At 43.5% G+C, this 23613-nt stretch overlaps 1 protein-coding gene across 7 annotated transcripts in view; it reads right to left on the reverse strand.

Moving 5' to 3' along the window:
* Positions 1 to 23613, reverse strand: part of ABR (ABR activator of RhoGEF and GTPase) — a 669248-nt gene that overhangs the window by 148934 nt on the left and 496701 nt on the right. For all 7 annotated transcript variants that reach the window (XM_068270301.1, XM_068270303.1, XM_068270302.1 and 4 more), the window contains 3 exons: positions 16700 to 16752; positions 3807 to 3947; positions 1540 to 1661 (listed from right to left, as the gene is read on the reverse strand). In XM_068270301.1, coding sequence (XP_068126402.1) covers positions 1540 to 1661; positions 3807 to 3947; positions 16700 to 16752 — 316 coding nt within the window. The remainder of the gene's footprint in view (positions 1 to 1539; positions 1662 to 3806; positions 3948 to 16699; positions 16753 to 23613) is intronic.

The raw sequence follows: 23613 nt of genomic DNA on the forward strand, positions 1-23613 counted from the left end.
AGGCCGAGAGAATGAGGCAGAGGGGAGGCCGAGAGAATGAGGCAGAGGGGAGGCCGAGAGAATGAGGCAGAGGGGAGGCCGAGAGAATGAGGCAGAGGGGAGGCCGAGAGAATGAGGCAGAGGAGGGGCTGGGAGAATGAGGCAGAGGAGGGGCTGGGAGAATGAGGCAGATATGAGGCAGAGGGGAGGCTGAGAGAATGAGGCAGAGGGGAGGCTGAGAGAATGAGGCAGAGGGGAGGCTGAGAGAATGAGGCAGAGGGGAGGCTGAGAGAATGAGGCAGAGGGGAGGCTGAGAGAATGAGGCAGAGGGGAGGCTGAGAGAATGAGGCAGAGAGGAGGCTGAGAGAATGAGGCAGAGAGGAGGCTGAGAGAATGAGGCAGAGGGGAGGCCGAGAGAATGAGGCAGAGGAGGGGCTGGGAGAATGAGGCAGAGGAGGGGCTGGGAGAATGAGGCAGAGGGGAGGCTGGGAGAATGAGGCAGAGGGGAGGCCGGGAGAATAAGGCAGAAGAGAAGCTGAGTGAATAAGGTAGCGGTGCGTTAGAAAAAGGGAGCATGCGACAGAGGGAGAGAGTTAGAGGCAGAGAGTGCAAGAGAAGGGAACTGCAGGGGGTTCTCAATATGAATGTGTTTATCAGCGGAAGCATTTTTTTCTGTTTATTGCTTCACCTTGTAGAGCTGTAATATATAATGCTAACTTTGTGGTTAAAGCAACATTATTCAAAACATTAAGGGAACTGTATCTAAAGAACCTGAGATCAATATTTTACTATGGATAAACTATTATGAGGCTCATCACTATGCTTTATATACATCATACGTTATACCTCTGGGTTTGGCCAAATTATACATAAATTCCAAGTACACGGTTAACGATTATGATAATTTATGGTCATTTTCAGCATCCTTCCTTTTCAATGTGCCAATTTAAAGTAGATCTAAATAGTTTTTGCATGGATTGAATTTTAAATGGATATGCACCTGTACAAATATGCAATTTTTACAGATTTGTGCATAAAACACTTCCCATAACTACCCAGTTAAGTTACTGACCATCAAAACCATTAGGATTTTGCAGAAGGCCTGAAGAAAAACTAAAACCCCTTTGGGCTTTAAAACCCTCTCTAATGTGCATGACTGACAGCTATGTGTGTATTTTCTGCTCAATGTAAAATTGTTTCTGTAAGAAAATAGTGAATAGTTTTGACAATATCCTATAAAAGTGAATAATGGGACTTGCCGAACATGGACAACACAATTGTAGCAGATGGACATGGTCTAGAGTTCCCCCATAATGTGATGCAATCATGAATCTGAACCAGAGGTCACATCTTAGTGAATCCTTCACACATGGTAATATAAACAAAATGGAGGTTCTGGCTTAATGGATGATTCAGGTCATGGTAAATGGAACTCGTTCACTGAGAACCCCCGTCACATGGCTTATAAGGAGTAGAACCGTTATCCAGGAACAGGAAGTCCAGTAACAAGAAGTCAGAAGCAGAAATTGAGAAAAGCCGCTATCCCATCTCTTTACATACCCAGCGGTCGCCTTCTTGAGTTTGGCGCAGAGGAGGAGGTCTGTAAACAGGAAGAGGTGGCGCAGCTTTCGGGAGTTTTCAGAGAGCTCCACCATGAAGCCATCTTTTATAAGCTGCCGACTCTGCAAAATAAGCATTAATAATTACAGCTTTATTAGCAAATAAAGACAGTTTTAAAGGACACCCAAGGCGAAAATAAAGTAATGAATCTTCCTTCTCCTAAAAATGACTTTTTAAGATATTCCACAGTTTTATTTTATGTTTAAATCTACTTTTAAGTTTTAACTGTTTAATTGTTTTTGCTCAATGACACATTCATTGAAGTATGCCAGAGCTAAAATGTATGGACTAGTGACCTTTTTTTATCTCTTTCCTGCTCTCAGAAGCCATTTTCTGCTAGGAAAGTGTTTTATAGTTGGAATTTCTTATCAGTGAGGGTCCCACTGTAGTCACTAAGGGCCCGTTTCCACTAGAGCGAATCTGCATGCGTTTTCTGCATGCAGATTTGCATAACCAATACAAGTGGATGGGGCTATTTCCACTTGTGCGGGATTCTGTGCAGTCTGCTGTGCAGAAAAAATCTGCATGCCGCACACCCGCACGTGAATCGCCAGCAATGTAATTTAATAGGAAAACCTCAAGCGTATTAATCTTGCGGTTTTCCCAGAGTTTCCGCGTGCGATTCCGCTGAAAAACCCATGTCAATGCTTGCCGGCATTGACATGATTAAAATCGCATAGTGCAAACCACGAGCGATTCCGCGTGAAAATCCGCATGGAAACTCGAACGAATCCGCACCCACATGCAGATTTGCTGACGCATTTTCCGCGACGGAATCGCAACGCACAAGTGGAAACAGGCCCTTACTGTCTGAGTCAGGACTGAGTCAGCCACTTACATACCTGATATTTAACTCTTTCAGGCAGAGAAAAAAAAGGTACACAGCATAGTTATTTGTGTGCTTGGCACTGTACATACACATGTCTATCTCATCAAGTCACATCGGGTATCCTTTAAAAGGCCAGATCACATGTACTCTGCTTGCTGGACACACAGGGAGTGCAGCTTTCCTAGTACTGACGTCTGTGTACCCAAAACCACTGCAAGTGGTTCTCCGATTTGCAGCAATTCTACCTCAATGCAACCACTGGAAAAATACTCTGTGTGTGAGTAGAGAACAGAAATGTCTGCAATCAACTCCTTCCATACCAATTGCTTGTTACCAAACCCTAATGGCTGAACTGGATACATTCAGGTCTCTATGGCCAATGGGATGAGCTACCCGGCAACCAGATCATTCAGGCATGGATCCACAATAGAGCAATCATACCAAGCTGTGGGGACTCTCATTGCAATGAGTATGTAAGACTCCTATACAGCCCTGCAGCTTTTATTCAGTTCATATTTTTTACCACTTCTGTGTTTTTCTGGCATATTTCTAATGTACACAAAAGCCAGCACTCTAATTGCAGATGATGATGCATTTTACTCCATCACACTTTAAAGGTGGCCGAACACGATACAACAAAATTAACCAATTTTACAGCAATTCGATAAAAACTATTGTTGCCATAGAAGAATCAAAGTTTTTCTTTTTATCACTGCAAGCAGTGGTTTCCTATAAATTGAAGCTGGCCAAACACTGCTCAATATTTTTAAATCAATCGATATTACATCAACATTGCAGATTTTTCAATCGATTATAGCCCATAATATCGATTGAAAAACAAAATCAATTATAATTGAATGGTGTATGACTAGCTTAAACTACATCCCTATCTGCATTTGGAGCGCATGCTTTTGTGTAATGATGTGGTTTGGATTGCCTCACCCAGGTAAGTACCCACCTGAGGTATACAAGAGGTATGTGTGAGATTATCATACACTATCCTATGTATACAATGTGCATTCATATGCTGTAGAACTTAGGGAGTGCTCTGCCGAGGAGAACTCATGATCAGTTTGACCAGCTGATAGATTTGTAAGGTTCTGATTTGCTGGTCATGATCATGTGTTACACCAGAAAGTCATCACAGCAAATCAGAACCTTACAAATCTATCAGCTGATCAAACTGATCTCATACTTCTCCATGGGTTTTCCTAAGCATTGCCATCCCTAGAGCACATTATAATGGCAAAGTGAGAAAAGTGTATTAGCAGCAAGCTTTTTTTCTGCAAATTGAGACTTGGATAATAGGAATATAACCACCTCTGATCTGTCAGTAACATTCTCCCGGACAAACCAATGCTGCCCTTGCCCCTCTCACCTCTCCCTTTGGGGTTGTGACAGCGGTTCTCCTTGGATCTATATCTTCATTGATGCTAGAGAGGAAATTCTGGGAGATGCGCAGAGCGTCCTGCAGCAGTGGATAGTCTGGGTGGTCAGCAGGTGTATGTTTAAGGAGATCCTGAAAGAGAAGAGCAATTAAATATTAAATGAAAATTATTTTATAGATTAACTTTTTCAGGTACTTAAAGGAAACCTGAAATGATAAAAAAAAATAAAAAAAAAAGTGTTTCACTTACCTGGGGCATCCGCATCCTCCGGTCCTTCGCCGTGGCCAAGTTTCCTTACTGCCAACTTGCTAGTCGACAGCCACTGCGCCTGTGTGGCCCTGGCCATGCGCATCCTCGTTTGTGCGCCCATCAGCAGGAGCGTCGTGCGCAGGCACAGTACAAGAAAACCTCGTACTGCACCTGCGCAGTATGCTCCCGGCCAGGACACGCAGTGGCCGTCGATCTGCAAGTCAGGGGTAACAAAACGTAGCCACGGCGCTCGACCAGAGGATCATATGGTAACGGCGCGGGCAGAGGGAGGCTGCAGGGGGCTGGCAGAAGCCCCAGGTAAGTGAAAAACTGATCTAGTAAATCCACCCAGTGGATCACTCGTAGGTTGGGGGTCGCCGGTTGCCGTGCACACGCCTGATTATCGGCTGATGCAGTCGCTATGGGCCGCCTAACCTGACTTATGTGAATGCACTGCACTAGCATTTGATCAAATTCTACTGTATACCAACATTAATCCAAAGGTCCTTTGTGGCATTAAACTGTTCTTTAAAGTGAACCTGAACAGAGTAAAATTATTTAAAATAAACACATGTTGTACCTGCAAGTGAATATTACATACTTACCTCGCTGTCCATTCCTTTCAGAAGCTCACCATTTTCTTCTTACAACGATTCCTTCCAGTTCTGACAAGATTTGTCAGACTTGTCTCTCCAGAAGCTGAAAAAACTTAGGGCCCATTTTCACTATATCAGTTAGGGCTGGTTCACACGGGCGTCTGCTGAGCTTTTGCTTGGCATTGCGTTCAAACGCCAGCGTTTAAACGCCAGCGTTTAAAAGCTAGCTTTTGAAAGCTTTTGAAAAGCGTTCAAGGCTAGCAGTTCTGGTCTCTGCTATTGTTTCCTCGCGTTTACCGCCTTTGAAAGCAGCATGTTGCTTTTGAGACTAGACGCAACGCTGGGATCTACTGCCAGGCTTTCATGAAAGCCTGCAAAAGCCAGCTCTAAACGCTCCCATTTACTTGCATGGGATGGCAGTAGAGCCCAAAAAACGCTGCGTCTGAAACGCTGCGTTAAACGCCACAAAAACGCCCGTCTGAACCAGCCCTTACTGTCAGTTATAACTGAAAGGGAAACTAAAGTTCAAGGTAATGTCCATGTTTCCCTATGGCTCAAGCAATATTACCGGCCCAGAAGCTGTTACAGGGTCATCGCCTTTTTTAAAATGGTGGACGGAGAATGCCATTAATCACAGTGAACAGGACAAGGAGATGGAGATTGATAAGCAGACTACGCACAGGTAAGTATGACATGTCTAATCGCCCCATCACACTGAGGCGATTAGCAGCAGTTTACTGTTGAACACTGAATCGCTGGCGATCGCTAGTGATTTTTAAAGCACTAGTCCGATGCAAGCTATACGGCAATAATCTCACTGCTGTGATCGCCGCAATTCACGGTAAACGAAAACGCACTACATGCAGCATATTTCGCAATTTTAGAGCAATCGCGGTTGCAATGTATTTAAAATACGAATCGCGATTGCTCAAAAATCACAAAAAATGTACTGTGATTTTTTTCGCATTTATCGCTAAAAAAATATCACTGCAGCAAAAACACTAGCAATAATTGCTAGCGTTTTGCTATCGTCAGTGTGAACGGGGCCTTATTTTTCATTTCAGGTTTGGGTTAAAGAGAATCTGTATTGTTAAAATCGCACAAAAGTAAACATACCAGTGCGTTAGTGGACATCTCCTATTACCCTCTGTAACAATTTCGCCGCTCCTCGCCGCATTAAAAGTGGTTAAAAACCGTTTTAAAAAGTTTGTTTATAAACAAACAAAATGGCCACCACAACAGGAAGTAGGTTGATGTACAGTATGTCCACACATAGAAAATACATTCATACACAAGCAGGCTGTATACAGCATTCCTTTTGAATCTCAAGAGATCATTTGTGTGTTTCTTTCCCCCTGCAGCTATCTTCCACTGAAGTGTCAGGCTGTTTCTTCCTGCAGAGTGCAGACAGCTCTGCCTGTATGTAATTCCTCAGTATGTGAAAGCCCAGCCAGTTCAGAGGATGATTTATCCAGCTTGTAAAAGATAATAGAGCAGAGAGAAGCTGCACTAATCTAAATAACACACAGGCAGTGTGCAGAGAGGGGCCTGGAGGGGGGAGATGCATCACAGAACCACAACACTGAAGAACTTGGCAGCCTTCCAGACACAGGCTGACAAGTCTGACAAGAGAGAAATAAGTTGATTTATTACAGAGATGGTGATAGTAGAACGTGCTGCAGTAAGCCTAAACACATTAGAATAGCTTTTGGAACTTGTAGGATGATAAAAAACAGGATGCAATTTTTGTTACGGAGTCTCTTTAAGGCTGCTGTCCAAGGTACTGCTTGAGACAGTTGCTGGCTCATTACTTACAGATAGGTGGAGTCATTAGATTGTCTAATCAGTGCAAAATATGGCCACATGTCTATCTGATACCTCCCCTTCCTGTCTGAAGTGGGCGGAGCACCAACCAATTTGCAATGCACAAAAATGCGTGCCCTGTTTGCAATACATTTTTGCATTATTCTTTTTTATTTAATAACAGTTGGCTGGGTTTGCAATGCTGACTTCCTGTGCTTATGTCTTATGCAGCTTGGTTAGACTGAATAGCAGCCTAGGAGCTGTCCATATTCCTCCCCCTTCCCATCACCATCAGGTGACAACTCTACACAGACAAAGAAATCTCCACTCTGCTGGCAGCTGTGCAGTTTTTGCTGTGTGCTGGGAGGGGACGCCAACCAGTCAGTTTCTGTGGACAGAAAGCTGTCTCTGCCTGTCCCCCCTCTTGTACTTTACGCACAGATCCCAGCGTCTCAGGACTGACTATTTAGAATGTCTTTGGAACATCTGTATCATATATGAAAATGGTGTGTGTAAAGGCATACTTCCTTGGTCACGTTTACCCATGATGAAAGACATGGTAATGTGGACTAGTGCTTTAATCACAACGGCATCCCTGATAAAAGTCTCAGAGACTACAGCACAATAGGGTAGCTGTTACCCAGTGTTCAACTGCAGCATAGGCAAATTTTCACCATGCCTTTATCTGCAGCCAATAACTTTTGCATGACAGATTAACTTTACTACTGTATATGTTATGGGTCAATGCAATATTGAGTGCTCAATACAAGCATCCCTCCTGGTGCATGCCTTTCAGGCAGTGTACTATGATTTGTGGGGATCCTGGGTCCACGGACCTAATCTATACACATAACTTGGTTTCATTGTACTTTAATAATATACATGAATCTGGCTTCTGTGAATTGTAAAACACGCTACACCTGATGGGACTCAGAAACAAGTAAGGAGCTTGTCTGCATGTAGCCCCTAGCATCATCCTATAGACGCAGATCAACAAACCACCAAATAGATTTCTGCTCCAGTTCACAGGGTTATTACTACATACATATATACACACGCTAATGGGATTGATCTCCAACTGAATTATTACTGGACCACAGTCTGGGCTGTCATCTAGCTATCAATATGATATATGACAAATAAGATAAATGGAAATAGATAAGATATAGGACTGATCTTAAAGGTGTTTCTATGTAATATAAACAAAAGTTTGCTTTCCTAAAACAGAAAGAATTTGCGATAATTCAGGTTGGAGTGAGCTTGAGATGTCTCCCAGAGCAACACTGCTGAATATATGCAAATTAACCATTGTACCCTTAGAAGCTAAACACACCTTCAGAACCGCTGGAATGCAATGATGTGTCAGCTTGTTAATTTGTACAGAGCCATAATAATCCAACATGCATACAGACTGTTTCAGATTGTTTGATCCTCATCAGTGCATGGCATGGATTAATTTGGCTCTATGGAGTAGGGCTTGTAAATCCGAGAGGTACAGACTAACCAGCAAGCTCATAGTGACCCAGAACTCATTGGAGCGTGTAAGGGACTACAATGGTCCTAAAAGCCTCCTTAATAAGATGTTAAGAAAAACAAAAGTTTGCTTTCCTAAAACAGAAAGAATTTGCGATAATTCAGGTTGGAGTGAGCTTGAGATGTCTCCCAGAGCACAACTGCTGAATGTGTGTTTAGCTTCTAAGGGTACAATGGTTAATTTGCATATATTCAGCAGTGATGCACTGGGAGACATCTCAAGCTCACTACAACCTGAATTATCGCAAATTCTTTCTGTTTTAGGAAAGCAAACTTTTGTTTTTCTTAACATCTTAGTAAGGGGTCTTTTAGGACCATTGTAGTCCCTTACACACTCCAATGAGTTCTGGGTCACCATGAGCTTGTAGGTTAGTCTGTACCTCTATGTAATATAAGGGACTGCCTATAGTATCTTCTCAATATATTCACTCAGTTTACACTTCTACTACATAGATTTGGTAAGATTGGATGAAAAAGAGTGGATCATTAGTGGCCACCTTTAGAAAGACTTATCTGAACTCTTGCACAGGACAGAAGGAAAACCGATAAATGCACCCTGTGTATGTATGCAGAGAGTTTTGCCTGTCCAATTCCCCATCATCTGTGACTAATCACAAATGTAACTTGATCTCAGCTGCGTCAGCTGGCTGCCTCGGCAGGGCAGCTAATTTGTAAAAACAGGATGCTAACCCTATAGCTGCTTCCATGAAAGCAGGAAGTAGACACTGCAGGATTTGTATCAGCTGTAACAAAGAAATGTCTTTCTTTAAAGGTTATTATGCGGTTGCTTATCTTTTAGAGCCGAGAGGAAGTTATGAGTTCATGTCCACTTTAACTCCAGAAGAAAAATTTTAATTCTGACTTTTACTGCTGTCTGTGTCCCCAATTGGGGGGGGGAGGGGAAGAACTTCCTCACTTCCTGTGTCTCAGACCTCTGTGTCTTCACTGTGAACCTTGGTGGTCCAGAGGAAAAAAGATGATGAACAGAAGTTGTAAACCATAGTGAGAAACAATAGTGATCAGGTAAAATACAATGCAGATGAGACCACTGCAGCTGTGCGAAGGTGATGAGAAGTTTGGGGTAGGTCAGATGTGCCCCAAATGACACCCAGTCCAGCGAGCATCTCTGCAGACATCTTACAGCTGGATTGGGCGATAACAGAGCACACAACAGAACTACTACATGTAGAATTTGCAAATCTCCAATGACGTGGATAACCAGTTTTGATATTCTAATATGGTTGAAGTAATAAGGCTGAGACTTATTATAAACTGTTTTCATTATACTCCAAAACTCTGCTATGTGAGTGTCCTCCAATTCTGCTTGACCCAGGTTCCTCTAACTGTAGTGTTTATAAAGTACAGTCTCTTTATTCCTAATCACCTTAGAGTCTGATAGGCCCACAATGTTTAATTGTGTCATTAACTTAGAAATAAGCAATCAAAGGAGAAGAAAACAGCCTGTGGTGAGGAGTTAGGATACTCCCAGACATATACTTAGCTGAGCTTTGCTGGAATCATGGAATGGTAATTTCTGAAGCACAGAAACTGATCGCATGGGATCTACTGTGAACATCAAGTGATGGCCTGCTATGAGAAATTTATACTTGGAAAGGCCTTGAGACCCAGGCATTGCATTTGCTTAGAGTATAAAACTATAGTTAGATAGCCTAGCTGTATTACAGATGCCAAATATATGTAGTCCTCACATCTTTTCATTTGAAAAAAACAAACAAAACAGCAAGTGTAATCACTTTCCCATCATGAATAGTGTCGGTATCTACAAACAATTCTTTGCTTTAACACTTCTATATATGGTAGCAACATGTGCGGAGGTCATCGCTGTACCGTGCTTTGCTGACACTAGAGGGCGATGGCCGGCTGCACAAGTGCAAGTCAACACACTTCTGTATTATTATTATTATTATTATTATTTAGTATTTATATAGCGCCGACATATTACGCAGCGCTGTACAGTGTATATATATATATATATATATATATCTTGCCACTAACTGTCCCTCAAAGGAGCTCACAATCTAATCCCTACCATTGCCATATGTCTATATTATGTAGTGTAAGTACTGTAGTCTAGGGCCAATTTTTAGGGGCAGCCAATTAACTTATCTGTATGTTTTTGGAATGTGGGAGGAAACCGGAGTGCCCGGAGGAAACCCACGCAGACACGGAGAGAACATACAAACTCTTTGCAGATAGTGCCCTGGCTGGGATTCGAACCAGGGACCCAGCGCTGCAAGGCGAGAGAGCTAACCACTACGCCACCATGCTGCCCCGTATGCATCCACATGCTGGATAAACATACAAAACGAACTTAGACATGCAATTTTTACACCCTCTCCCTGAGAGCAATTTAGCCTAAAAACTTCCCTGATTGGAAGCTGAGGCCTAGCTTCTAAAGCGTATTCTGCATCACGCACATGGGGGAGACATGGGGGAGACATGTGGGGGGGGGCTTATACTCAAGTCAGCTTATACTCACCAAGTGGCATGCTGATCCCTCGCCATGATAGTGACATGTTCCCCAGTGATCTGTGTTGATGACACCAGGGTCACACAGCATCATCAACCTCTGGTGGAAAACTTTTATTATACATTTTTTTTGTATTGAATTCAATACAATAACCTGCGGGGGATTCCGTAGATAGATGGGCTCCTCGCAGTAGGTGACACAGGACAGGTAATGTATAAATGCACACAAGGGGGGTACATTTACACACTGGGGGGAAGCGGACAGACGATTCCTGAGAGATTTTATGTTGAAATTGATCAGGAATCGGCCTGCAGTGTACGGGCAGCTGACAGATCTTCCTCCAATCAGATTAGATCAGAGAGAGATCTGTCTCTTGGTCGAATCTGCCCATCACTGCTAGATGTACGGCCACCTTTACATTCATATTAGTGCAGGTTGAGAAGCTGCAGTTCAGACGTATACGGTAAACGATCAGAGATTTTGGGGAGTAATTTTGAAATTCAGTTTTGATTTTGCGTTTCAAGCTTTTATTACACTCAAAATGGTCACTAGACCCTTGCTTGCCACATTTTGGTAAGTTACAGGAAAAAGGTTATGACCATTAATTGGATCACTTTTTGCACAAAAATCCAGCAGAGACTGAACGCCCAGGAGGTTAAAAGCAAATAAATATGGCAGCCCCTATATCCCACTCACTTCAGTTGTCCTTGCGGGTTCTTTTCCACTAGAAGCAGGTTAGGAGAGGGCAAGAGCGCTGGCACTGCAGTACAACAGTGGGGATGGGGGAGAGGGGTGTCTAAACGCAGATATCCGGTGTGTCTATAGGACAAATAGCGTGCTAAAGCTGCAGAGGCATCTGTGTTCCAAAGGAGAGAAGAACGCCAGCACTGCTATCAATTGACTTTAATAAACTTGTGAATATACAGTACATGTAGTTACTACATACAGTGCATACAATAGAGTAGAGAATTCACATACTGGAAAATTGCTAAGTGCAGCGTGCGGTGGGTGCAGGGACTGAGAGCCTTACGGCTGTTTCGCGCAAATGCGCTTCTACAGAGGCTGCAAGAAATGCAGAAGCCTCTGTAGAAGCGCATGTGCGCGGAATGGCCGTAAGGCTCTCAGTCCCTGCACCCACCGCACCCTGCACTCAGCAATTTTCCGGTATGTGAATTCTCTACTCTATTGTATGCAGCAATTACATGTATATGCACAAATTTATTAAAGTCCTTTTCCACTAGGAAACACGATCGCAAGCACAATCGCACTGCATTGTATTCTCGTTGCCTTCCATTTTCCCTGCCGCAAGGTAGGTGGCGCAACTGTACAAAAGAAAAAAAAAACGCACCTGCCAGTGATTGCGACTCAGGAAAAAATAAATTGTGCTAGTGGAAAAATAGCACTGTAATTTACATGTTATTTGCGATGTTTTTTGCGATCGGCAAAACGGCCGCAATCTGCTTTTTGAAGTGCATCAAAGTGTACTTGAAAAGTCCCCTTTAGGCTCTCTGCACACCGCAAATCTGATTTGTGATTCCGATTTTCCCTGGATGCTATCAAAAGAAAAACGCAGCATGCAGTACAGATTAAAAATCGGAAATCTGAATCGCATGTAGTGTCCAGGGAGCCTAAGGATGTGTCAGGGCCGGTTTCCAGTAGTGCGGCTTCTGCGCCGAATCTGCACAGAGTTTCCCGGCAGGCAAATCGTGCGTGGAAACTCTGCCATAGGAAACAAAGGCACCGCCGGTCAAATCGCTTGCCCTAGTGATTCGGCTGACATTGCCATCTGTTGAGGCTGTGAATCCCATTGTCTGCATACCTGCAGATCCGGAAGTGCAGCCGCACGTGGCACAAGTGCAAACAGGCCCTACTCTCCCTACCACCTCTATTCATATTTCAGTCTTTATAAATGCAGTGGAAAGATACATTTTAAAGCTACAATTTAAATTATTTAGCAGTATCAGTGTGGTGTAAGAGTAGGAAAGACTGAATTATTTCAGAATGTCACCTGCATTGTAAAAGACCACTGAAGGGGCTATTGCCACATTGAGCGAATACTCTGCAAACTGCTACCCTAAAAACGTAATCCTCTTCTGCCCAACCCTAATACTTTGGCTGCCCTTCTGAGTAACAAGGCATGCCTCATCCTTTAACGTAAACATGAAGCGAAAAATAAAAACTTATGAGATAATGAATTATATGTAAAGAGGAAAGTCTCTTTTTTTATAACATTGCATTATTCTGTCACAGTTGCAGTTGTAAAACCACACTGGCTTTTAAGCGATAAAACAACATAGAAATAATGATCCTTTGACCTCTCCTGGCGTAAAACCTTATCTCAAGCTGTCTCTCACTGTTTCTTGGCTGCTTCAGAAAACAGGACTGTATTCGACCCAGTGTGTCGAATAGCTCAGAGAAGCTCTTTTGCATAGATAACAGCCGATATTTTTTAAAGTGAATGGGAACCAGTTTTAAATAAAAAAAGTCAGATACTCACCTAAGGAGAGGGAGGCTCTGGGTCCCATAGAGCTTTCCCCTCTCCTCTCCCGGTCCTCGTCGTTGCGCTGGCTCCCCCGTAGTGGTATTCAACCGTTTCGGTCAAATACCGCTGTTCCCCCGCCGAAGGGAGGCTTCGGAAATGCTTCGGGAGCCCGAGTGCTCCCGAGTTCGGGAGGTCTCGGCTCCCGAAGACTTCCGAAGTCCCTGCGGCGGCGGATGCGAACGAGGGAGCTAGCACAGCACCGACGGCAGTGGGAGAGGAGAGGGAAGGCTCATTAGGACTGAGCCTACCCTCTCCTTAGGTATCGGACCTTTATTTATTTAAATATGGGATCCCATTAGCTTTAAACTATTCCTGTACTGCAGGGGTCAGGAACCTATTTGGCTGAGAGAGCCATAAACGCCACATTATTTAAAATGCAATTCTGTGAGAGCCATACAATAGGTTTCAAACTGGGACAGTGCGCATGCGCAGCAGAGAGCTCACGTCCCTGTTGCCATGGTGATGTGTATACAGTTGATCCTCTAGTCTAGGCAGCGGAAGTGTCAGACTCGTCTTTTGGGGAGGGTGCGAGTAAGTTAGCAGTGCATGCTACAGCAGTAGTGTGCCTACTTTGAAAATTGTATTTTTGCTGCCACACTAGGGCTCGTTTCCACTAGTGCGGTGCGAATCACTGGGATTCCACCGCTGACGAAATTGCATGCCGATGCGATTCCGCGTGCGGTTTTTGCCGCGATTTCGCATAGGCAGGGTATATGCGAATTTAACCATGTCACTGCCTGGTTCAATTTACATTAGTTTTCATGCGAATTCGCACGCGAAATCGCGGCAAAAAACGCATGCGCGTTTTCCCTATTAAATACATAGCCTGCGAATTGCCTGCATTCCTCACGCAGGCGAATTCTGCAGGCTCTACCGTGCAGAAAAATCCTGCACAGGAAAACGCAGGAAAAAACTGACAAATGGAAACAGGGCCATCCACTTGTATTGGTTATGCGAATCCGCATGCAGAGAACGCATGCGGATTCGCTCTAGTGGAAACGGGCCCGGGCAGTGTAGCTTAGTGAGTCAACCCCTACTGATTCGTCTGTGAGCCAGATGTAGCCATCAAAAGAGCCACATCTGGCTCCCGAGCCATAGGTGCCCTACCCCTGCTGTACTGGAAAACAATAGGAGACTCTTTTTCTTTGCAATTATTGTTCTATTATCCACACTACACATACAATTCATTAATTCATACGTTTATTTTCGCTTCATGTTTTCTTGAAAGAGGCACCATAGTGACAAACATTAGAATACATGCTGGAGCAGCTACAAGTGTACCTCATAGAAACGTAATTTTCCTGCGTACTCCCTCATTTACAGCCTCCATGTGCCATATTGGCAGGCATCAAGGCAGCTTATCCAGGGAGCAAGGACATCAGTGACATCTCCTCACATCACTGGCAGACCAAGAATGTTATCTCCAATGAGCCACATACAGCCTGGCCTGCCTGCAGCTGCAGGAGGTGGGAGGGGCCTCAGTCTCCTCTAGAGTAGAAAATGTAGAATGTATTCTCTGTATACATGCATATTGTATATACCTATATATAGGTATATACCTATGAGGTCTAGGGACTGCAGCCCTACTTTTCATATTACCCAGATGGAGATAGAATATTGATCTTTTATGGGGGTTTGTTTGTGTTTTTCTTTGTTATAGGATTATGATGAGATTTTGTATGTCTTTTCTACCATATTAATATAATTCTTAATAAAGCTTTTGTATTTTTTTCATGCACCCAAGAGCCAATTCTCATTCTTGTTGATAATATATACATTTTTGTTGGCATTGTGCATGAAAAAATATTTATTTTCACAATGTTCTACTTTTTATTGGTTGTTGTAATTTCCCATTTGTCCACTGTCCTTTTGTGTTGAGACATTAATTCAATTCAATACTTTTGTAACAAAGACACCATATTGGGAGATGGTCATATTCCAAACACTGCCAACTTTTGGCCTCGTTCACATCAGGGCCGTTTCTGTGCGCTTTCCACAGCGCACTGCCCTGTGCGTTCAGCAAGGTATTGATTTGTCCATGTAACTAAATGTAGCTGGTTCACATCTATGAGCTGCGCTGAGCAGCGTTACAGAAACGTAGTGTTGCAGGCATTTCTGTGCGTTGAGCTGGAAAGCGCACAGCAATGCAAGTGAATGGGTCCGCTTTTTTAGCGCATAGAAGCGCGTACAAGCGCATAGAAGCGCATGCGTTTTTTACCCCTAATTGGAGAAAAAAATACATTTACATACAAAAACAAAGTTTTATTGACAACTGCTGCTGCTACAGTAAGCAAAACGTGCTTTAAAGAAGCGCAGCGCAACGCACAGAAACGCGGACTAAAGCGCGCACAAGCGCATGCGTTTTTTACCATGCGCTTTAACACGTTTTTCAGCGCAGCAGATGTGAACGAGGCCTTAACTGTAAGTCAGGGGTCACACTTGTCTTTCAGTTTCTACACTTTTCAGAAAACTGAAAGACAAATGTGACCTCTACCTTACAACAGCTAATGTAATTTATAGAGAAAACTGACAAATTGCGCAAGATGTCAGTTTTTTTTCTGCGCGCAAAATCTACATTCAAGTGTGACCTATCTCATTGATTAACATGAGTTCTCAGTTGAAAACAGTTTTTCTGTGCAGAAAACGCGCATGAAAGCCGACAAGTGTGACCCCTGCCTTACAGATCGGAAGTTCTAAAGAGAATACCTACTGTTTGTAGCTAAACGTGGTTAAAGTATTGAAGAAACAAAAAATGAAAACTCAAATTACCAATAACACTATGCTGTCTGGTTAGCTGCAGAACTATGATTGAGGTTACAATTTAACGCGGAACTCTTGTAAAAGACAGGAAACCACTGTGAAATGCACCCAGTATGTATTTAGAGAGTTTAGCCTGTCTAATCCCCCTCATCTGTGTCTAATCACAAGTGTAATTTGATCTCTCAGGTGTGCCAGCTGGCTGCCTCAGCAGAGCAGCTAATTTGTAAGCATAGGATGAAAACCTATGCCTGCTTCCATGAAAGCATGAAGTAGATACACTGCAGATTTATTGCAGGATTTGTATCAGCTGTAATAAAAATGTTTTTCTTTAAGGCTGCTTACACACAGAGACGCACAGCAATGTAACACAAGTGGGCTGTTCATACAGCCCACGTTGCGTTACATGTAACGCTGCACGTTCTCCCGAAAGTGCAGCATGCTACGGCGTTGGAGCGGCTATAGCCGCGTTAGACTGTTTGCACATGCTCAGTGGGGGGCAGAGAGGAGGCGGGGAGAGCCAGCTACAGTAGCTGCGCACATGGCTACTTAATATTCACTGCACTGGCGGCAGCTGATTGGCCGGCGGGACCACGTGATGCGGAGTGTCTCGCTCCGCATCACGTGGTCCCGCCGGCCAATCAGCGCCACTCTGGGAGACCTTATAGGAATAGAGCCGCCTAACGCGGCTCACTCTACCGTCCTCTCTTGCAGCACCATACGATGCGTTAGGTGCACGTTATGCGACCTTAACGTGGCACCTAATGCAACGTCTTGGTGTGCAAGAAGCCTAAAGGTGATTATGATGTTGCATATCTACTAGAGCAGAGAGGAAGTTCTGAGTTCAGATCTGCATTAACTTGTTTTCACCAATAGGTAAGTATAAGTAATAATAAATTCATGGCTACTTACATGCAGGACTAAGGTACTTCGAGTCACACGATCGATAGGCTTGTACAGCAGAGCTAAAATGACAAAAGAAAAGTGTATTAGCAGCAGGTAAGTCCACAGGCAGCAATGTCAGCAAGGACATAGGGGGAAGAGGGGGGGGGGAGAGGGGGTTATACTGGACATATGACAAGAAAGCAGCAACGCACCAAGGATGCCGCGCAATCAAGGAGCACAAACCAACTCCCAGCACACAAACAAGATTCAGCTCATTGTTCAAACAAAATACTACCATTAGCTTGTATAATTCCTTGCTGACTGAATGGGAAGTCCATATTCAAACAACAATTCCTCAAGGTGAGTATATCAGGCTTTCAAAACTCAAAAGACCTAACATAAAAAAATTATGATATAATGAATTGGTTGTGTAGTATGGATAATTACTAGAACATTAGTAGCAAAGAAAATATTCTCATATTTTTATTTTCAGTTATATAGTTTTTTTTTTTTTAATAACATTGCATCATTCTCTGATATTTGCAGTTTACACACCACTCAGCATTTAAAATGTATTGCATCCGTCCACAGATACGCTTCTACACTCCGCTTAACGCTACGGTTTTTGTGCAATGTGAACCAGGCCAATGTTTTTACAGAGCAGGCCAGTGAACTTTTGAACTGTCCTCTGCAGAGAAAAAGAAATTACAGTGACGGGCAGTTGAGATAGCAAGCTTCAGAAGACAGAGCTCTCTGCGACTTTGAAAGTTGTGGAGCTCAATGGCTCTATTGCGTAGATGACAACTGGAGTTTTTTTTTCAACTCTTTCAGTACTGGAAACAATATTAGGCTTATGTCTCTGCTCCTAATGTTTTTCTTCTTAGCTGTACTACACATACAAATGATTACCGGTATATCATAAGTTTATTTTCACTTCAGATTCCCTTTAAAGATGCACTGCAATGACATACAGTAGAATGCAGTAAATTATTCAGGATACCCACTTTTATGACAATTTACATAGTTTCAGCATGAGATTCCATGTTGCATACAATTTGCATTATGCATGCATGCAATTCAGAATTATTTGCATCTAGATCTTTTGTTATTCTCTGCCCCCTGTGCCTCCAGTGTCCCCCTATGTGCCATCTCTGTCCCCTGTATGTCCTTTATGTCCCCCTGTGCCTCCCTCTGTGCCATCTCTGTCCCCTGTATGTCCTCTATGTCCCGCTGTGCCTCCCTCTGTGCCATCTCTGTCCCCTGTATCTCCTCTATGCCCCCTGTTCCTCCAGTGTCCCCCTCTGTGCCATCTCTGTCCCCTGTATGTCCTCTATGTCCCGCTGTGCCTCCCTCTGTGCCATCTCTGTCCCCTGTATCTCCTCTATGTCCCGCTGTGCCTCCCTCTGTGCCATCTCTGCCCCCTGTATGTCCTCTATGTCCCGCTGTGCCTCCCTCTGTGCCATCTCTGCCCCCTGTATGTCCTCTATGTCCCGCTGTGCCTCCCTCTGTGCCATCTCTGCCCCCTGTATGTCCTCTATGTCCCGCTGTGCCTCCCTCTGTGCCATCTCTGCCCCCTGTATGTCCTCTATGTCCCGCTGTGCCTCCCTCTGTGCCATCTCTGCCCCCTGTATGTCCTCTATGTCCCGCTGTGCCTCCCTCTGTGCCATCTCTGCCCCCTGTATGTCCTCTATGTCCCGCTGTGCCTCCCTCTGTGCCATCTCTGCCCCCTGTATGTCCTCTATGTCCCGCTGTGCCTCCCTCTGTGCCATCTCTGTCCCCTGTATCTCCTCTATGCCCCCTGTGCCTCCAGTGTCCCCCTCTGTGCCATCTCTGCCCCCTGTATGTCCTCTATGTCCCGCTGTGCCTCCCTCTGTGCCATCTCTGTCCCCTGTATCTCCTCTATGCCCCCTGTGCCTCCAGTGTCCCCCTCTGTGCCATCTCTGTCCCCTGTATGTCCTCTATGTCCCGCTGTGCCTCCCTCTGTTCCATCTCTGTCCCCTGTATCTCCTCTATGCCCCCCTGTGCTTCTAGCATCCCCCATCTGTCACCTGTTCCCCCGGGCCTTCAGTGCCCTCCCTCAGTATACTGCAGCAAAATGTAATTTTTCCTGGTTTAAAAGCCATTTTTACTTTTTTTTTTTTTTTATCGATTTGCTCAAAAACTGCAATTTCTTTTTGAAATGTCTTTTTGACTTGTTCCCATATAATCAACTGTCACGTTTTGGGCTGTTCATATCAGCAGGTCATTCGTAAGTCAGGGACTACCTGTATGGGGTGAAAGAAGACACCCATTCTTCCCTCTATGAGTAATGCACCAGACTGTGGCTTGCTTTACTGCTCATTCTATAAAAAGCTGCAAAATACTGCGAGATGTGCACCCAAGGCCTTCTCACGCACGCGATACTGAGTAAGGTTTGGAAACTTCATTAGAAAGGGTTTATTATAAAGCTGGGAAGGCAGTTGCGGTTCCTAGGTATACATGTACAGTAATCACACGTATTGCATGCTTTAGGCACAGCACTTGCACAACTTGCTCTATACAGCCTATAAATATAACTATGGTTGTTAGAAACAGAGAACAGAAAGAGAAAATGAGAAGTAATGGACAGAGACAGTTGTGAGAAGTAAGACAGTCACAGTGCAGCTAGACTGAGTCCCCCGCCGTCACAGATTAGCATTAGCCACACATTCATACAATAATTAGGCAGCAAAGAATATGAATAATCCATGACAACCAACAGCAATATTCATGATAAAGCAGATGAGGATTCCATTACCAGCTACTGGCTGAAGGCCAAGTATTATTCCAACATGTCAAATAGCTACTTCCAATGTATACGTGTGGATTTTATATAAAGCGGACCTGACACCAACACTGCAAATCACCATGAACAGCTTTCATATCACAATATACAACATTCTCTTGCCAAGAGACAAAAAGCTGTGCTGGAGCTTTCAGCAGAGATTTCTGTATGGGCAAAATGTAATCCTACTGCCTCACTGGAGCATTGTGGGAGAATTACTTCATCAGCACAGTAATATGTGAATGCTATTTGCAGAGTCAGTGAACCCTAGGAAACAATACACTTCTGCGTATTGTGGTTGCCTAAACAATAGCAGAACAAGACTACATGGCTGCCAGCATAATGGAGGGGATAACCAAAATTATCAATTTAGTGTTTTCATGTTTTGCAGTGGGTTATTTTATGGACTACTAGGTTTCAGAGATTTGGGTTTTTGAATAAATTGTCTTTTTAACCATTTACTGTGCAGATCCACATTAAAGGACATCTGAAGCGAGAGGGAGATGGAAGCTGATATATTTCTTTCCTTTTAAGCAATACCAGTTGCCTGGCTATCCTGCGGATCCTCTGCCTCTAATGCTTTTAGCCACAACAACAAGCATGCAGCAGATCAGGTGTTTCTGACAATATTATCACATCTGACAAGATTAGCTACATGCTTGTTTGTGGTGTGATTCATGCACTACTGCAGCTAAATAGACCAGTAGGGCTGCCAGGCAACTAGTATTGTTTAGAAGGAAATAAATATGGCAGCCTCCATATCCTTCTCACTACAGTTGTCCTTTAAGGGATAATTGTATTTGATTATTTCTGCAAAAAGCCTTCAATGGACTGCCATCCAGGCATTCTTATTAAAGTCCCTGGCGGTATGATTATTTCCAGATTTTGGGGTCTAAAACGTTGCAGACCCTAAAAAAAAGAAAAAAATCATGCTGCCAGAGTCTCTGCAGCAGCCCCAGCACTCGCTCACCTCCGTGGGCTGCAGCTCTGCAATTTTACATCCGTCCTCTGGGTGGAGCTGCAACTCTGTGGTGAGATCGATGACGGCGATCTCACCAGATTAAATCAGAGCCTCCGAGGACAGGAAGGAGAACAGCTACCACTGTCTGGATCCCCTGGGAGGTGAGTAAAAACGCCGGCTGCGAGGTATACTCTGCATTGAGCTCCCGGCAGCTCAGGATTACCGCCAGGGAGGTTAAAAACCCCTTCCTACCAGAGTAAATGAAATGAAAATAAGTCACCGCACTGTCCTCTCTACAAAATCCTGAACAGTGTTTATCTCTGAGCTGATAAAAAGGCTACGGAGTTGAAAAGAAATGACAGCAAACCTCCCTCCTCCCCAGGGAATTCAACACAAGACAGAGTAAACATGTGCAAAATAAATATTGCAGGAGAAGAGAGAAACAGCAGTAAGTAAAGTATAAAGTCTGTGCCTGATACATGATGAACACAAATAAACCCTTTCCACTCGTATGTCCCGCAGCGGGACATACGGAAAAACTCGATGCGCTCGTATGTCCCGCTAGGCGGGACATCCCTGCAGCGGCGGTTTGCGGCGCATCGGGACCGCTGCAAACCGCCGATCACTGTGCGCCGTTTAGTGGGCATGTAATACTACATTCCCACACAGGTAGTTTCCCCCAGCCACAAACCGGAAATCCTCGATTTACATTTAAATGTCACTTCTGTTTCTTTGCTGTTTTTTTTTTTTTTTATTAAATAAAAAATAGTTGCCGATTCCCGTCTGCAGATTCCATTGAGCAGATTCAACGCAGATTCCTTGCAGATTACTTTGCAGATTGCTTGCAAAGTTGCATAGAGAATCAATGGAATCCTATGGAATGGACTGGCGGAGAGTGTAAATAGTAGCCAGTATTTTATTGCCAATATGCCCAATCGAAATACCAAAGATTGCATTGTGTGTAGGGACATTAAGACACCAGGTGGCAGGCATAAAACCAGCTATTATTGCGAAACTTGCTCACGCAGGCCAGGATTACACCCAAGAAACTGTTTTTCAATTTACCATACCTTGGCTTTCTCCTCTGCTACCAGCCAATAGAAGATGCCAAACTGTCCAAATAAGGTATCAAATTAAACGTTAAAATGTGTTCTTTAAAATAAGATACAGTGATGTAAAAAACTATTTGCCCCCTTCCTGATTTCTTATTCTTTTGCATATTTGTCACACTTAAATGTTTCTGCTCATCAAAAAATGTTAACTATTAGTCAAAGATAACATAATTGAACACAAAATGCAGTTTTAAATGATGGTTTTTATTATTTAGTGAGAAAAAAACCTCAAAACCTACATGGCCCTGTGTGAAAATGAAATTGCCCCCTGAACCTAATAACTGGTTGGGCCACCCTTAGCAGCAATAACTGCAATCAAGCGTTTGCGATAACTTGCAACGAGTCTTTTACAGCGCTCTGGAGGAATTTTGGCCCACTCATCTTTGCAGAATTGTTGTAATTCAGCTTTATTTGAGGGTTTTCTAGCATGAACCGCCTTTTTAAGGTCATGCCACAACATCTCAATAGGATTCAGGTCAGGACTTTGACTAGGCCACTCCAAAGTCTTCATTTTGTTTTTCTTCAGCCATTCAGAGGTGGGTTTGCTGGTGTGTTTTGGGTCATTGTCCTACTGCAGCACCCAAGATCGCTTCAGCTTCAGTTGACGAACAGATGGCCGGACATTCTCCTTCAGGATTTTTTGGTAGACAGTAGAATTCATGGTTCCATCTATCACAGCAAGCCTTCCAGGTCCTGAAGCAGCAAAACAACCCCAGACCATCACACTACCACCACCATATTTTACTGTTGGTATGATGTTCTTTTGCTGAAATGCTGTGTTACTTCTACGCCATATGTAACAGGACACGCACCTTCCAAAAAGTTCAACTTTTGTCTCGTCGGTCCACAAGGTATGTTCCCAAAAGTCTTGGCAATCATTGAGATGTTTTTTTTTTTTAGCAAAATTGAGACGAGCCTTAATGTTCTTTTTGCTTAAAAGTGGTTTGTGCCTTGGATATCAGCCATGCAGGCCGTTTTTGCCCAGTCTTTTTCTTATGGTGAAGTCGTGAACACTGACCTTAATTGAGGCAAGTGAGGCCTGCAGTTCTTTACATGTTGTCCTGGGGTCTTTTGTGGCCTCTCGGATGAGTTTTCTCTGCGCTCTTGGGGTAATTTTGGTCGGTCGGCCACTCCTGGGAAGGTTCATCACTGTTCCATGTTTTTGCCATTTGTGGATAATGGCTCTCACTGTGGTTCGCTTGAGTCCCAAAGCTTTAAAAATGGCTTTAAAACCTTTACCAGACTGATAGATCTCAATTACTTTTGTTCTCATTTGTTCCTGAATTTCTTTGGATCTTGGCATGATGTCTAGCTTTTGAGGTGCTTTTGGTCTACTTCTCTGTGTCAGATAGCTTCTATTTAAGTGATTTCTTGATGGAAACAGGTGTGGCAGTAATCAGGCCTGGGGGTGACTACAGAAATTGAACTCAGGTGTGATAAACCACAGTTAAGTTATTTTTTAACAATGGGGGCAATCACTTTTTCACACAGGGCCATGTAGATTGAGTTTTTTTTCTCACTACATAATAAAAACCATCATTTAAAACTGCATTTTGTGTTCAATTATGTTATCTTTGACTAATAGTTAACGGTTTTTGATGAGCAGAAACATTTAAGTGTGACAAACATGCAAAAGAATAAGAAATCAGGAAGAGGGCAAATAGTTTTTCACATCACTGTATACCATGTTACGGTGTTATGTTCCATGTTAAAATGAGAGAGAGTGAGTAAGAGGGAGAGCGCATGTCAAAAAAAAAAAAAAAAAAAATCAGAGCAGAAACTACTCCCTTTAGGAAAGAACTCAGAGTGGAAAGAATTAAAGGATACCTGAACTGAGATGTGACATAATGAGATAGACACGTGCCTAGCACACAAATAACTATGCTGTGTTCCTTTTTTTCTTTCTCTGCCTGAAAGAGTTAAACATCAGGTATGTCCTGACTCAGTCCTGACTCAGACAGGAAGTGACTACAGTGTGACCCTCACTGATAAGAAATTCCCCCTTTCTTGCTCTCAGAAGCCATTTTCTGCTAGGAAAGTGTTTTATAGTTGGAATTTCTTATCA

Source organism: Hyperolius riggenbachi, chromosome 2 (genome assembly GCF_040937935.1).
Source record: "Hyperolius riggenbachi isolate aHypRig1 chromosome 2, aHypRig1.pri, whole genome shotgun sequence".
Classification (NCBI taxonomy): Eukaryota; Metazoa; Chordata; class Amphibia; order Anura; family Hyperoliidae; genus Hyperolius; species Hyperolius riggenbachi.